Source organism: Cololabis saira, chromosome 13, assembly GCF_033807715.1.
Source record: "Cololabis saira isolate AMF1-May2022 chromosome 13, fColSai1.1, whole genome shotgun sequence".
NCBI lineage: Eukaryota > Metazoa > Chordata > Actinopteri > Beloniformes > Belonidae > Cololabis > Cololabis saira.
This window is the reverse complement of record NC_084599.1, coordinates 4302125-4319613: the sequence shown is the minus strand read 5'-3', so window position 1 is coordinate 4319613 and position 17489 is coordinate 4302125. Positions and strand designations below refer to the sequence as shown.

The following is a 17489-nucleotide window of genomic DNA, read 5'->3' as shown; positions in this document are numbered from 1 at the left end:
CTCTTTGAGATGATTGTCAATATAAAAGTCCCTCAATTGTATTTTTTTCATGGTCACCCCAGATGATAATTCAGACAATGAACATATTCGGACAAGATTAGTTTGTGTATTATGATTGAAATGTGTGTACAAATGTTCCATAACTTTGTCAATAAATCTAAAACAAGTTTGAAAGTATGCCCAATAGGGCAAGCATTATTTTTAAATTGTTTTAATGTGATTTAAAACCAGTTGTCCAAACAGAAGTCAAGGCCGGACGGTCACCCCAAATGATGTTTTCACACTTCAGATGGCAGAAAATGACCAATAACCAACATGTTTAAATAAAATAAGAGTGGGCACATGTAGAAGGAACCTATTAGACATACATGTTATATTTTTTATTCATTTTTATGTTTATTATTAGGTAAAAAGTTCCATCGGACAGAAAAAGTAAGCGTCACGTCTTTGACCCTTATATTAATTTATACAAATTAACCTTACACCTAGAGTAGCAGTTGTAGCTAATCACGTCAGTGTTGCCAACTGAGCAAATCTGTCGTTATATTTAGCGAGATTTCAGACCTCTGTTATGACTTTTTAAAGAAAGCAGCTAGTAACTTTTATCAGGTGTGATTGAAGACGTTTGTTGAAGGCTCATATTATTCTCAGTGAGCAGCCCGTGCTGCTGTCCCCCCCCCCTTACCAAAGCCCAGCAAGAGACGTTCACCTGTCTGTGTCCAGACTGGAGAAAAATCGATGCGCCCGCTAATCCAAAGCTGGCTGATCTTGCACGAGCCCATATAATTATTTATATATAACTGTAATTAATGTAATAATAATAATGACTCCCCGGTGCTGCCCTGGTCTGTAGTTGGACAAAGGAGAAGGGTCGGCACCGGGACATGTTACTGTATCGGGGTCGCGTCGTTTCCCTCATTGCTTCCCTCCTGCCAAAGCTTGTCTCCCATGACATTTTTTTGAACTTTTAACTGGACAATCGTACGGAAGAGTATTAGGGCCAGGCAGGAGAAAAATAAAAATAATATTTTAGAGGAGGAAGATTTTTTTTTTCATTATGCACTTCGAGAAAAAAGTTGAAATGTCGAGAAAAAAGTCAAAATTTCGAGAAAAAAGGCGAATTGGCTTTACGATACTGATTTGAAACACATATCACACATATGCAGTTGCATAACTTCAGAAACATCCCCTTAATGTTCCACTCTCCTAACTGGATTGGATGGGCCAGAGGAGACATTTACACTTTATTCACCAAATTGTATTTCAACTTTATTCTCGAAATGTCAACTTTATTCACCAAATTTCGACTTTATTCTTGAAATTGTATTTCAACATTAATCTCAACATTTCCACTTTTTTCTCGAAGTGCACAATAAAAAAAAAATCTTCCCCTCTCAAATATTCTTTCTCCTGCATGGCCCTAATACTCTTCCGTACAATAAAGATCTGTCAATATTTCACAAAAAGTGTTTTGATTGATTATCTTAACGGCCCTGTTGACATCAGTGTTCTGTTTGTTTAGTTTTTTGGACCTCCAACACTTCAGGCTTGGTCCATTGGGAATGTTGAGATATATTTCCTGAATTATTTATATATATTCTTTTAGCAGGGGATGTTCAGTGTAACAAAAACATGTAAACAAATGAATAATTAAAGTAACAAGAAAGTCCAACAAGAAGAGGTATGACCAGCCGTAAGGTCCTCTTGGGTTTCTTCTGGTGGCATGAACAGAGTGAGTATTGAGACCAGGCCAGCTCTGCAGAGCCAGGCCCACGCCGGTGACACATGTGACACAGTTCTGGCGTACAGTATTGCCGCTTTTCCACTAGTTCCTACTCAGCCCGACTCCACTCGCCTCGGTTAGGTTCTTTTCCACCAGGGGTTTAACGTGCAGATACTTTTCTGTAACTATTCTGCTGAGGTTCTAAGCTGCTGAGTCGGCTGTATCTGACATCATCACACTACAGGCCACCGATTGGTCGGGGGGTTGGAGTCAGACGTCTGAGTCGAGAGGAGGAAATCAGCGCAAGTGCGGCTCGCAACGATTTTATTCCACCAGCAACGGCAGCAAAAGTCTGTTTCATGATCCAACTCTGAGGTGCAGACGTTCATAAACCTGGTGCTGCACTGCAAAAACTCAAAATCTTAACAAGAATATGTGTCTTATTTCTAGTTAAAATGTCTAATTTCTCGTAAAAAAAAAAATCATTACACTTAAAACAACAATTTTCACCTGTTTCAAGTAGATTTTCACTTAAAATAAGTAGAAAAATCTGCCAGTGGAACAAGATTTCTTTGCTTGTAATGAGAAGATAAATCTTGTCCCACTGGCACTGGAGTTTTCTACTTATTGTGAAAATTTACTTGAAACAGGTGAACATTGTCATATAACAAATAATTTTTCTGGTAATGACTCTTGTTTTAAGTGTAATGAGATGTTTTGACTAAAAATGAGACATTATAACTAGAAATAAGACAAATATTCCTGGTAAGATTTTGAGTTTTTGCAGTGTGAGGAGAGAATTAAAAAGGGATCTACAGTAGACGGCGATAAGGAACGACCAGATCTACCAGGAGCTCTGTCTCTTCATAGCTGCTCACGGCTCCAGCTGACTTTTCAGCAGCGCAGAGACAAACTAACAAAAAAAAAGCGTCACTGCTTGAAGCTTCTCTCTCTCATTTTTAACTTGATATCAAACACAAGCCACAGATCCAGCAGCACATCTATCATCTCCTCCAGGTTCTACATCTTTTCAATTCAATTCAATTACATTTTATTTATATAGCGTCTAATACAACAGATGTTGTCTCTAGACGCTTTCCAGAGATCCAGAACATGAACATAAACATAAACATAAACATAAACATGAACCCCCAATTAGCAATTATTACATAAAAAATGTCAGGTAAAAACTCCCCTAGTGGGAGAAAAGCCTTAAGCCAGACAGTGGCAAGAAAAACTCCCCTTTAGGAGGGAAGAAACCTTGAGCAGGACCAGGCTCATAAGGGGGGACCCTCCTGCCGAAGGCCAGACTGGGGGAGTCAGGGACGTCAGCAGCACAGCAGGGAGGTGGAAGCAGCAGCGGGATGACCAGAGGGGGGTTGTCACCCTTTAGTGTTGTTGTCTTCTTAGTTTAGATCACACAATCAAATACGTCACAGCAGCTTCACTCCAACCTCCTAGCGGCAGTATACGTGTCCAGCTTTGAGCTCTGCGGTGTCTGTACAAGGCTCATTAGTGTGTAATCCACATGTGTTTGATGCAGGTGGTTCTACGTAGTGGTTGTCCCGGAGAGCCCGGATTCCCTAAAGAGGTGGGAAAACCCTCAAGAGATGGACATACTTGAGGTGAGTGGATTTCTAAAAAAGTGTAATTTTGTGGATGAAGTAGAAGTCACAAGTCACAGGAATCTGGTCAGCTTTTGAGACATGGCTGATGAGGTCTAATGAAGAAAGGCTGTTTTAGACGGTTTTAGCCTGTTGTGTAAATAATGGAAGCACACAGTTCAGATGTGTTGATGTGATGTTGTGAAGTGAGTTTTGTGACAGCTGGTCTGGGCATCCATCCATCCATCCATCAGCACAGCATGGGTGAAGGTTCCCATATTTCTCCACTAAAACCTACTGTCTTATCCTAAAAGAATATTATGAGAACAATCCACTTGGTATGGGTTTTGATGAAAAAGGTCTTTAAGTGAGGTTAACCATCGATCTTATCAGTCACTCTAATGACTCACTCTAATCAGTAATGAAATCCCGAGTTGATACTTTGTATTTTTAATCCGTGGGTTCTGTGCTGTGACTTCATTAAAGATCAGGCTGGGGTTTTTCTGAGAGCACTTTCCATGTTCTCTCTATGCCTGTGAGGGATGGTGGAGGGTAATCCATCTTCCCCCTACACTACAGTCTTAAATCATACAGGTTATACACAAATAAGAAGTATTTGGGACAGAATCAAAGATGCAAATAGAAGACCATAATGCCCTAAAGGAAAAAATCATATTGTTTTCAACATAAAGAAAAATCATTGTCAATGACTACGTTTACATGCAGTCATAATTGGGGTTAAGGTCAATATTCCGGTTACTGAAACATTGGGAATAATCTGTTTCCATGCGTGAGCAAACAGGGTTATCCCTGTATACATGGTGATCAATCATTCAGGATATCTGGATCAAACCAGCGACGCACGGAGAACGTCATGACACAGTTCCCGTCATTTCCCGTAATTTCTGAAATGGCATAAATTGCACGATTAATTCAAAATGGCCGACTTCCTGTTTGGTTTCGGCCATGGCGCCAAGAGACTTTTCTTTAAGTTGTGACATGATACAGGTTTGTACCGATTTTCGCGCATGTACGTCAAACCGTATTGTGGGGCTTGAGGCACAAAGTTTTCTAGGGGGCGCTGTTGAGCCGTTAGGCCACGCCCATTAATGCAAACCATTAAATATCACATTTTTTCACGAGGCCTGACTTGCGTGCAAAATTTGGTGACTTTTGGGGCACGTTTAGGGGGAAAAAAGGCCCTCATTTCGTCAGAAGAAAGAAAAATAACAAAATGAGAAAAAAAAACAGAACGAGAAAAATTCCTACAGATACAATAGGGCCTTCGCACTGTCAGTGCTCGGGCCCTAATAATGATAATAATAATGATAAAGTGGGAAGAAGATTTCACTATACTCTGTACACCCATGTGGAGAGATGAACGAACCAAGTGAAGTTTTCATGTGACCTTATAGCATGCCCACTGACAGTCTTGTCCTCCTGCTGCAGCTGGTGGAGGCTGGAGCTGACGGCAGTCTGCAGGGGGAAAGCCAAGACTTCCTGCAGCCCTTCATCGCCGCTAAACTCCACGCCCTGCCAGAGGTCTTCATTCTGGGAGACGAGAAGAAATACAACGGCTTCTACAACAAGCTTCTCCCCGGCGAGCAGCAGTACCGCTGCTTTGTCCTAGCGGACCTGATGAAGCACGAGCCTGTGAGTAGCCTACATGTGTTTTTCCTGGTACGAGCATGTGCAGCATTTTCATGGGATTCTGAGCTGAGGCAACTGGGCCGACATGGACGTTCAGTACTCATGAGCATGTAGATAGAGAAGAACTTCAGTGATTTAATCCTGAGGTCTAAAAATCATTTTTAAGAACAATAGAAACAAACTAGAAAAAACCCCCCCTTGTTCCATGGGTCATCAAAATTTTGTGTGTGTTAGAGGAAAAACCTTCCTCAGCGATTGACGGTAGTTGTCAAGGCAACGAAGCTCACTACAGGTAAAAAGGTGTGTTGGAGTCTCACAGGAGACGAGATTCAAAGCAGTTTTCGTTTTCTGTTGCTGATGTTCATGAATAGAGTCATGGAATGATTGACATCAATAGAATAGAAGCAGGAGGGCCATGAACAGATGGATGTTCCAGCTCCATGTCTTCCAATGATTGACAGTGTTTACCACGCTGGCCTGAGCCTCATTACCAGTTGTGAAGTTTCGACACACCATTGTGAGTCATGTTCCTGTGTGGGATGGCCCAGCCTGGCCCACCCTGGTCATCCCTGGTCATCCCTGAGCCACCCGGGTCCACCGGGTCCATGCTGGTCTAGAGGGCTGCATTGGGGTTGGGTCCTGCCGGGTCCCGCAGGACGCAACACAAATCTGGCAGGAGCGGGCGGTTTGAACTTTGTTGTGGGCGGCTAAAAAAACACTGCAGGATCGGGATGTAGTCTAGCGGAAATCAATGAGGTGGAAAAGAACCTCAAACAAGGTCTTTACATTGTTACTTTGCACAATCTCCAAATATCTGACTGGCCTTGCTTCAAGGACAAAGCAAGACCAGTCAGATATTTGGAGAAAGTGTGTTTAGTGTCTGTGGAGCATCTTGGAAGAGACGAGGGATTGGAACCAGCAGTCGGTCAGCAGCATTCTCTTCCTCCACAGATATGTAATGGCCAAGTGATTCATTTGTTAAATTAATTAGTTTCATTTGTTAACTTTGTTTACTTTATGTTATTTATTAGTGTTATTTGAGCCACTCACAGCTACTCTCGTTGCTATAACCTCAATCATAATTGATGCGTGTATGAAAGGAGAAATAGCTTGTGGATGATGACAATGATGGATTTGCATCTAACTTTCAGTCAGGTGACCTATGAACTGTCAATCATCCATCAAGATCCACAATGATCATAATAACATTTAATCAGATAGATTTGTCCAGGACAGAGTGTGGATTCGGGGACGTGCTCATCCATCACCCAAGCCGAGGTCACTGAGGTGGTTCGTAAACTCCTCAGTGGCACCGGGGGTGGATGAGATTCGCCCTGAGTACCTCAAGTCTCTGGATGTCGTAGGGCTGTCTTGGTTGACACGCCTCTGTGACATTGCATGGAGGAAGGGGACAGTACCGCTGGGGTGGCAAACCGGGGTGGTGGTCCCTCTGTTTAAAAAGGGGGACCGGAGAGTGTGCTCCAACTATAGGGGGATCACACTTCTCAGCCTCCCCGGGAAAGTCTACGCCAAGGTACTGGAGAAGAGATTACGGCCGATAGTTGAACCTCAGATTCAGGAGGAACAATGCGGTTTTCGTCCCGGTCGTGGAACACTGGACCAGCTCTACACCCTCCGCAGGGTGCTCGAGGGTTCATGGGAATTTGCCCAACCAGTCTACATGTGTTTTGTGGATCTGGAGAAGGCATTTGACCGTGTCCCTCGTGTCATCCTGTGGGGGGTGCTCAGTGAGTATGGAGTCCAGGGCCCTCTATTAAGGGCTGTCCGGTCTCTGTATGATCGGAGCAGGAGTCTGGTTCTCATTGCCGGCAGTGGATCAGACTTGTTCCCAGTGCATGTTGGACTCCGGCAGGGCTGCTCTTTGTCACCGGTCCTGTTCATAATTTTTATGGACAGAATTTCTAGGCGCAGCCAGGGGCCGGAGGGGATCTGGTTTGGGAATCTCAGGATTTCATCTCTGCTTTTTGCAGATGATGATGTCCTGTTGGCTTCATCAGACCGGGACCTCCAGCATGTGCTGGGGCGGTTTGAGGCCGAGTGCGACGCGGCAGGGATGAGAATCAGGTGGAGGAGTTCAAGTATCTCAGGGTCTTGTTCCCGAGTGAGGGAACGATGGAGCGGGAGATTGACAGACCGATCAGTGCAGCGTCCACAGTTATTTTCTCCTGCATGGCCCTAATACTCTTCCGTAAAGGAAAGATAAATGACATCCTGACAAAGCAGCGTTATGGTACTTTGTTGTGTCTGGATAACTTTAACAGGAAGGTCTCAAATTCCACCTGCATGTTAGCACTGAATAGACATTTTGACCGTCCTGGCGGGTCCAGAACTGTTTGACATGGTTATTTTGGTGATTTGGAAGGTGTACAGACCTCTGTTGTCTGCAGTAAAGGGCATTTTGAATCAGGAATCTTAAACAAGACTAAGCAATGATTCACTGTTTTGTTTCTAAAAAGAAAATCTGCATTACAGTGAAAGAGAAGTATCCCCTCTCTGGTGCCTTGTAAATTTTTTGCTGATAATGTACTCTGCATGAATCTAGCAATTAAAAAGGAAAATATCTGCTGTTTGGATTAAGATAAGCAGACAGTAGCAACCAAGTTATCCTTGAATCAGGATTCATGTTGAGTCATGTGGAAGACCGTAGTTCATGTGCTGCTTTGGGTTTTTTTTCAGACCAGATGGTCTTGAACAGTTGGGGTGAAAGAAAAGGACAGCAGGAGAGAAAGAGACAAACACAGCACCATTACGGGTCAGAAAGGCCAGAAGCTGCATATCAGAAACATGTAGCTCTGGAGCCATGGATAGCTGCAACGATGTGCCCACAGAGAAACACACTGACTGAAGGAGGAAGGGGTACCCACAGTACTGGAGTTGAGGGGGATGAGGGGGGATGGCATCCCCCCTGAAATAAAAACTGTCCAAATCATCCCCCCTGTAAAACTGCCATCCCTCCTTTCCATCCCGTATGTCATTTCATCAATGAATGTGGTTTTACTGCTATTTCAACATTTAGAGTCATCACCAGAAAAATAACACCAGAAAAATAACTTATTTGACAATTTTCACCTGTTTCAGGTACATTTTCACTTGAAATAAGTAGAAAAATCTGCTAGTGGGAAAAACTCAAAATCTTACCAGGAATATTTGTCTTATTTCTAGTTATCTCTCATTTTTAGTCAAAAAATCGAATTACCCTTAAAGCGATTGTGACATGAAAAACAAATTTTTCTTGATTTTTTGTGTTTTGTTGGGTGTCTTGACATCAATTACACCCAAAAAACAACGAACTTTTAACATTCAGTGTATTGTGTGCTTTCTGGGATTTTCCGCATAACTGTGCAAAAACGGCGCATGTGGTTTGGTGGCGGGCCGTTACGTAACGGCCCGCTAAATCACCGCCCCCTCCACCCAGCTCCCTGCCTCCTCTCCTCTCCAGCGCACCATAAAGGCTGATTTATGGTTCCGCGTTACCCCGACGCAGAACCTACGGCGTAGGGTTACGCGGCGACGCGCACCGTACGCTGATCCCTACGGCGTAGGCTCTGCGTCGATTTAACGCGGAACCATAAATGAGGCTTAACACGGAGCTGTTTAGAGCGTCTTTTGTTCTAATCACCGGAGGAAAACTGCTAAGAAGACCCGCGGCCACTGACTGGACTTAAGATAAGGGGACAGTGCTGCTTGCATGCCTTTATTTTTATGATTGTTTGCTGTGGTTCTCCCTGCTGCTCTTCCGTGCATGCTTCGCCTGTCGCTCCGACGCCGCTGTGAGCGTATGGTTGGGCTGGAGGAGGAGGAGGTTTGGAGGAGGAGCGGAGCAATGATTGACAGGAAAGGGGGGAAAGGAAGCATTTTTCACGGCGCAAAAAAACACTGTCATAAAAAGCCAGGAAAAGAGTACTAAGAGTGAAGTTTTTCTTGTTACACTCTTTTAGACACATTTGAGGGATGTTGGCCAAGACTTTTAATAGTGTTAAAAGCATGTTAAAAATGATGTCACAATACCTTTAAAACAAGAGTCATTACCAGAAAAAAATATTAGTTATATGACAATTTTCACCTGTTTCAAGTAAATTTTCAAGTAGAAAAATCTGCCAGTGGGACAAGATTTATCTTCTCATTACAAGCAAAAAAATCTTGTTGCACTGGCAGATTTTTCTACTTATTTCAAGTGAAAATCTACTTGAAACAGGTGAAAATTGTTGTTTTTTCCAGTGATGAGTCTTGTTTTAAGTGTAATGAGATTTTCTTTACTAAAATGAGACATTTTAACTAGAAATAAGACAAATATTCTTGTTAAGATTTTGAGTTTTTGCAGTGCTCCATTTTACTTATCCTGTGAAGGACAGAGTCATATTGATAAGTTCAGAAAAGTGTTTTTTATGGTTGTGTTTTGATGTATTTGATGTAAGCCCAGTGGATATTTAAAGCTTACAGAAGGCTGCATTTAACTGCTGCTATGTCATTCCTGCAGTATTTCTGCAGCTGTTTTGGTCACTGCTATTATTTGTAATATATTATATTATTTGTAATCAGCACAAATTATCTGTCCCCATATGATAAAATCCACCATTGCCCTGATATTCTTTTACAACTGGAGTACTGGGTACCCAGGTTATTGTGTTAACATGAGGGGCTGAGGGGCTCAGAACACATTCCAACTATGTACAAGGCCAGGGACGTTTATTTGTACAGCGCATTTTAGCAGCCAGGCCATTCAAGGAGCTTTAGATAATAAAAACATCAAAAGAAAAAAATTGATTGAGCTGCAGTGGTTTTATCAAACTGAAATTAACAGTTTAAAGCTAAGAATGGTTTTAATCCATCAGTCAGTTTTTCACATTGATTTAAAGGAACTGGGTTTCAGTTCCTGCAGTTTTCTGGAAGTTTGTTCCAGATCTGTGGAGCATAGAAGCTGAATGCTGCTTCCCCATGTCTGGTTCTGGTTCTGGTTCTGGGGAACCAGAGCAGACCTGAACCAGGAGACCTGAGAGGGCTGGATGGTTGCTATGGCAACAAGTCTCTGGTGTATTTTGGTCCTAAACCATTCAGAGATTTCTAAACTAACAGAAGTATTTTAAAGTCTATTCTCTGAGGTCCAGGGAGCCAATGTGCAGATCTCAGAACCGGACTGGTTTCTTAGTTCTGGTGAGAACTGGAGGATCTTCAGGTGATAGAAGGTGAACTTTGTAATTGTCTTAGTGTCTCTGAAGGTTCAGGTCTGAGTCCATGACTACACCCAGAGTCCAGGCCGTACAGATGTAATAGACTCTTAAACTCTTCCTTTGGTGCAAAAACAACTACTTCAGTTTAGTTTGTGTTTGACTAAAGAACATTATGTCACATCCACTCACTGATTTGTTCTCTGCATCCACTCAACGCTTGTATGGGCTCATTGTGTGCTGGTGACATTGTGATGTAAAGTTGTGTCATCTGCGTAGTTAGGGTAACTTTGTCAAGACAGAATCATTTCAGAGGCACAAATGCCCTTATTCAATACCACTCATCTTATATTAATTACAGGAAAATGTAATAGTTCAAATCTTTGAACAAGCAAATCCCCCTGTGATGCTCATGTAATCTTCAAAACTTTGGGAAAACATTTGATTTCATGAATTCAGCGGTTCCGGTGCACTAGACTTAAGACTGTAGTGAGGTACAGCTGGGGCACACATAATGCATGCCAAAAAATATTTTTGCACTTATTATATTTAAAAAAGCATAAATAGTGCTTTAAACTATACGATCAGATCAGATTGTGTTGTTGACTGGATCTTTCATTTACCACCTGAATGAACTGATGCACTTGGCGTGAACTTTACTCAAGTATTTTAGCAGGATCCCACCGTTAACGCACTGTTTCACGCTGATAGTCAACTCACTGAAATTCCCCTTAGGTCTGACTCTAATCCCCACTTTGGGTTTTCCACCCTTATTACGGTAGCTACTTTTTTTTTTTTTTCTCTCTACCTTGTCTGCACACATATTAATGGTTGATACCATGCCGGTAAAAACCTAAGGCATATATATGTGCATTATTACTATATGTAATATATATAAATATATATATACGCATACATACGCATACACATACATATACACATACATATACACATACAAACCCAGTGAGTTTTTTTTTTTTTTTTTTGGGGGGGGGGTGACATCCGCTGCTAAACCAGGAAGCAGGAACACATGGAGGCACACGTCAAGCACTGGAAATCTGCAACAAAAACCACAAACGAAACACAAAACCAACAAAACCGACACGGAGCCGACCAAAACACGAGCAGCAATCGACCCAAATCTCGAGATCCGAACGAGGCCTGAGCTAAGCTACCGCTAACTAACCCCAAAAACTACAGAGCAAGCATGCACAAGTAGCAAGCACGGTAGCTACTTCTAACGAAAGTCACTATCTGTACTGCTGATGTTAATTCGGTTATCTTGATACGTTTATGAAGTTAACGTAGCGTTACCGTCCACTGATGTTGCCTAGCAACAAGGGGCTTACCTCTCTCATTTCTCTGTTTTATCCCTGCTGCAAGATAATAACTTTCTGATATCCATCTACCGGAGTAATACTGTTTCAGCCAAATCGAAATCTAAATAAAAGATGAAATTATATACATAGTCTATTTGGCAAGTTGTTGTGGACTAAGATTACACCTTTAGGCCCAGTCCCAATCTCCCCCTAGTCCTACTTTTCATCCCTAACCCTAAATTTTGCACGTTCCCGTGAGGGTAGTGGTGTCCCAATTCCTCTTAGCATGTAGGGCTAGTGGACATAACGAGGGCTAGTGGACATAACGAGGGCTAGTGGACATAACGAGGGCTAGTGTGTATCAATCTAACCCTTCAGAGTGAGGGATTTCAGATACTGACTCACCGACCGAGGGCCTGAGAAAATTTCCCAGAATGCTTTACGTCATCATTTGCAGACTGAATCAAACAAAAAAACATGGCGGACATTTCTTATTTTTTAGTGAATAAAATCAATATTTTGAGTTAGTTTCTGCATAAAAATGCGTTTTGATTACATTTCTAGCGAGAAATATATATTTTACTTTCATAATATTCACTCAGTGAATGTACATAATCACTCGCTTGCTCGTTGTTGCAAAGTCTTTTCAGATCTCGCCAGAATAAAGGATGATTTATGGTTCTGCGTTAAATGGATGCAGAGCCTACGCCGTAGGCTCTGCATCCATTTAACGCGGAACCATAAATCGCTGGCTTCTCTTCTCATGTCCCGAAAACATCGGATCAAATTTCTTAACAGGCGTTATTTGGATAAACTGAGGCCAGGTTGGGGATCTTAACGGTTACTTTTACGCCTGAAAAAATATGAAAACTTAATAAAGTGGCATATTAACAGCTACAGCTGAAATTAAAACAGCTTTTATCTCTGGGCTTCCTGATATGGTGTGACGTTTGTGCAAACGTAACTACGCAGTCGCTTACGTACCCGAACGTAAACCACGCAGTGACGTAGCAAGTGGTTCCCAATCCCTAGGGAAGATTACAAGGACCTACGCCTGTGGCTTCATTTTTAGGGCTAGTGGTAGAAAGTAGGGGGTGTTTTGGGATTGGCCCTTAGTCACTCAGCTGCTAGACAGCACCTCTCTCTCTGTCTCTCTCTACAGGTGAATGAAATGCCATATTAAGTAGCCATGTATGGAGCTAGAACAGTCTCATAAGTAACAAATGCTTACGCCGATCCACAAATGCACAGGACAAAATTCACAAATGCATGATGCAAGATGCAAGAACAATTCACACGTGTGTAGGACCAGATACATATATGTATTTTTGATGCACACACAAATATAACCTGATTTACAAACGATTTTTTGTCTGTGAGCTGCGCTGGATTTGCGTGTGACTTTTGAGACTCCCCTGACGTGACTCGATCCACAAATACGTTTTTTTTTTTTAACACAGAAGGATCTGCAACCAATCAGATATCTTCCTTTGTTTCAGCCAATCATAAGACCGCACCCCACGTGGGGGACGATTTACTCTAAACCAATCAGATTAAAGGGGCAGATACACCTCCTGTTTGACCTTCCCTCGCGTCCGTTCACTTAGAAAAGTGATTAATATTTGGAGTTGGTGGAGTAAAGATAAATAAGCCAGACAGCAACACGGGATGGAGAGGAGATCACTGCTCTGCTTTTCTTGTGATCTCGGTGAAGAAAACAACGCGATCAGAGATGGTTTGTCGGGCCGTCCAACCAGAACCAGTTCTTGCTCTGGCTGCATTTGTGGATCCGCGTGTGCATTTGTTACTTATAGCCATGTGCGCATTTTGTTGCTTATGCTATGTAGACTTAAAGGGGACCTATTATGGCATCTAATACCTATTTTAAACAGGCCTTGAATGTCTTAAAAACAAGCTTTTGATTGTTTTTGCTACATAAATTAGAAATTCAGCCTCTGAGCCATGTCTTTATCTTCCCATTCTCTAACCTCATTATCTATGCAGGATTCTGAGTGGGCGGGGCTATGATAATGAGGCTCTGTGCTGATTGGCTGCCTGAATGACGCGATACACCGCTACGAAAAAATGGTTGAAGCTCCGGCCGGCGGAGTTAGTTGTGGGCGTGGTTTCACACATCGGTCCCGTCGTTACGTAACGACGGGAGCAGAATCTTATTGGCTCGTAGATCCACATCACACTGGATGGCTCATCCGGGCGGCTGTACAGACACTGCAGAATTTGGTTTCTTTCCTCCTTCTCTGAGTTGGCAGGCTGAGGGGAAACCACTTTATATATGTTAAAGCAAGAAAAAACCTGTTTTTCATAAAAGGGTCCCCTTTAAATTCCAAAGTGATCAATACTGGAGCGTGTGCCCCCAGTATAAATATGTCTGATGTTCCCGTGGTAGTCCCCCTCCAATGCCAGCCCAACATGTTCCAGCACCAGTCCCCACTGTGCAGCCCGTTTGAAGGAGACCAATAATGTATGTATGTTATATATAAATGTATGAATGCATGGAGGAACACCTCATGTAGCATAAAAATGCTTAGTGTAGTCAACAAAAGAAGAATAATCCTATATAAGTGTAGTCCATTTACCATTCTGCAATGACAAAAAGCATCTACATTACTGTTCCTCTTCGTTTTACCTTTTGTCCAGACCACGTGTTCATGCTCAATGCCTATTTCACTGTGTCAAAGACCAACGTACAGAGTTCAGATTCAGGGAATCTCGTTGTGCTCAATGTGATTTAAGCTCGTACAAAAATAGAAACGTAATCACATTCATTGTCAAAAAGGGAGGTAAGCTTATTTCTTATTTCTCCTGCTTAGCTGCAGGCATGGTAGTGACATGAAAAGAAAGAGAAAGAAGAGGAAAATAAAGGGCTGGAATGTGTATTTCTGCAGCCCAGATTGTCGGTAAACAAGGTGTAAGATGTCAAACTGGATTTTTAAAAAGAGCCATAGAAACAATGTGATTTGGGTTAGGTGGGGGGGGATCTGGTGTAGGAGGCAAATGTGAAGCAGAGTTCTGTGACAAACTTTGACTAGAAGAGTGGGTGAGAGACTAGAAAAGGAGCTTAATGGAATGGGAGTCAGACATAAGAGGAAGAGAGATAATGGACTTGGATGAGAGAAGAAGAGGAATTGCAGAGCAGAGATTACTGTAAAATTTAGAGAAAGAGACTGAGCTCATGCCATGCATGCAGCTTGTCACAAATAAATGAGCAGTGAGAGGAGGGCTCCTCCCGTCTGAGGAAGAAATGACTGATTAAGGGTGTGGAGAGGACCTATGTGTAGGAGATGAGTAGCAGGAGTTCCAAAACAAAAAATAACTATTTACCAAACAGCACTTAGGCAGGAATCCAAAGCAATGATGTCTTTACCAGAAAAATGGAGAGAACTCAAACAACCAACGAGGTGGAACGGCAAACAGACGGATAGAAAAGCAGAGGTTGAAAAACAGACGGGATGAGGGTGATGGGTCAAATGAAGCAAGGCTTCAATCAGTGCGTTTACATGGGAAGTTTAATTCCTCTTTAATTCAGAATTAAAATTAAATCCGATTTAAAGGGGACCTATTATGGCATTTAATGTATATTTTAAACAGGCCTTGAATGTCTTAAAAACGATCTGAAGCTTGTTTTTTCTACATAAAACAGAAATCCAGCCTGTGGGCCATGTCTCTAGTTTTACCGCTTCTAACCTCTTTTTCTGTGAGTGATCCTGAGGGGGCGGGGCTATGATAATGAGGCTCTGTGCTGATTGGCTGCTTGAATGACGTGTAAGCCAATCCTGTGGAGTCTGTCTGCCAGGATAACATGATCGACAGTGTCAAATGCCTTTGATAAGTCGATAAAGAGAGCTGCACAATATTTTCGGCCATATAGTGCCTCTATGATATCATTTACCACTTTGATAGCAGCAGTTATTGTACTGTGCAGTATTTGACCCAGTCTTTGTACGTTTTGACCGTATAGAAACTTAATTCTTACCATTGTAAGAATGAGATGAACCTGCTGTACTATACTGCCCTTACTTTTTAACAACTTGTGCTTTTTATTATTTTCCTCGTTTCTCATCATTTTATTTCATTTTATTTGTTATTTACTGTTTAATTGTGTCTTGCCGCTTTTAATGTTGATGTAAAGCACTTTGAATGACCTTGTGTTGAATTGTGCCCCCCATTTTTTATGACACAGTAACATTTAGCATCTTGTTCTCAATGTATCAACGTTAATTCTCTTCAGCTACCGTGCCTGACTCTTCCCTGCCCTCGTGCTTTGCAGCAGAGGACGTTTGCGTCCAGCCCCGTCTCCGAGGCGTTCCTGGTGAAGCTCAGCGGGGTGATACGGCATCCTCAGGAGGACCCAGAGATGCTGTGGGTGATGGGTCCCGTGCTGGCTGTTATCATCATCATCATTGTTGTCATTGCCATTTTACTCTTCAAAAGGTGAGTCTCTGACTAAAACTGCAGACATTGTTCAACCAGAATATTTGTATTTTTGTCATGAATCGCCTGACAGATTCACACTGCAAAAACTCAAAATCTTAACAAGAATATTTGTCTTATTTCTAGTTAAAATGTCTCATTTTAGTAAAAAAAAATCTCATTACACTTAAAACAAGACTCTTCACTGGAAAAAACAACATTTTCACCTGTTTCAAGTAGATTTTCACTTAAAATAAGTAAAAAAATCTGCCAGTGGAACAAGATTATTTTGCTTGTAATGAGAAGATAAATCTTGTTCCACTGGCAGATTTTTTTACTTATTTCAAGTGAAAATCTACTTGAAACAGGTGAAAATTGTCAAATAACAAGTAATTTTTCTGGTAATGACTCTTGTTTTAAGTGTAATGAGATTTTTTGACTAAAAATGAGACATTTTAACTAGAAATAAGACAAATATTCCTGGTAAGATTTAGAGTTTTTGCAGTGCACTTGGAAACACACGAATGGGAAACACAGTAATCAGTTTGTAAAGGTGTGTGGTCTCACTGAATCCAACGTTTTGGGATTTCTCTGGTGTTGTGATTGATTGGTGCTATATTAAATGGTAAATGGTAAATGGATTACACTTATACAGTGCTTTCCAGCTGTACTCCTACAGGCCCAAAGCGCTTTACACTGTAGACGTTCACCCACACACGCACACATTCACACACTGGTTGTCGGCAGAGCTGCCATACAACGGTGCTGGCCTGACAACCGGGAAAAACTGGAGATTCAGTGTCTTGCCCAAGGACACTAATGGAGCTTTTCCACTAGTACCTACTCAGCCCGACTCCACCCGCCTCGCCCTCGTTTATTTTCAATACCCAGATCAGAAGTAGGAGGTTGGAGGAAGCTGCTGTGACGTTTGTAGCCTTGACAGACATGGACTGAGAAAGCTCCTGGTATATGTTTTCATTCCTCATGGCCCCATTTAGCTCTGTCTGGATATTTTCCTCCGCCACCAGGTTTAAGAAGGTCTCCACCTCGGAGTTTGACCACGGAACAGATTTCTGTGCTGCCATTGTTCTTCAAAAAAAGGAACAAGAAGCCGCGAGTCGCTCTTGAAACAATGTCACATCCTGACTCAGACGTCTGATTGGCCAACCCAAGTCGGGCTGAGTAGGTTCTAGTGGAAAAGTGGACACAGGACACAGGAGGAACTAGGACTCGAACCACTGACCTTCAGGTCAGTGGCACCACCAGGGAGTGGCCAGGGGTGGCCACGGCCACCCCTACAAATTTGCTGGCCACCCCACTAGCCACACCACTTGCCTCAATAAACAAACAAAAAAAAAACACTTGCCGTCACATAGATTCTATCGTCAGTTATGTGTTTCATCCCAAATCATTTGGGCCAAATGCATTAAGTATTTCTGAGCCTGTATACTACAACAGTATAATAAAATCCTGTACTGATGGCTTTTGGTTTTGGTGTCCACCACAAGAATTGAACTGGCCCCATCTGGCCCCCCCCTATGAAACATTTTTGGAGCCGTCCCTGCTTCAGGTTCAT

General features: G+C 42.3%; 1 protein-coding gene across 1 annotated transcript in view; it reads left to right on the top strand.

Annotated features, from left to right (window-relative positions):
- LOC133457979 (receptor-type tyrosine-protein phosphatase F-like) overlaps positions 1–17489 on the top strand; it is a 191313-nt gene that overhangs the window by 129988 nt on the left and 43836 nt on the right. Inside the window, exons 17-19 of the mRNA XM_061737398.1 lie at positions 3267–3348; positions 4777–4980; positions 15771–15934. Coding sequence (XP_061593382.1) covers positions 3267–3348; positions 4777–4980; positions 15771–15934 — 450 coding nt within the window. The remainder of the gene's footprint in view (positions 1–3266; positions 3349–4776; positions 4981–15770; positions 15935–17489) is intronic.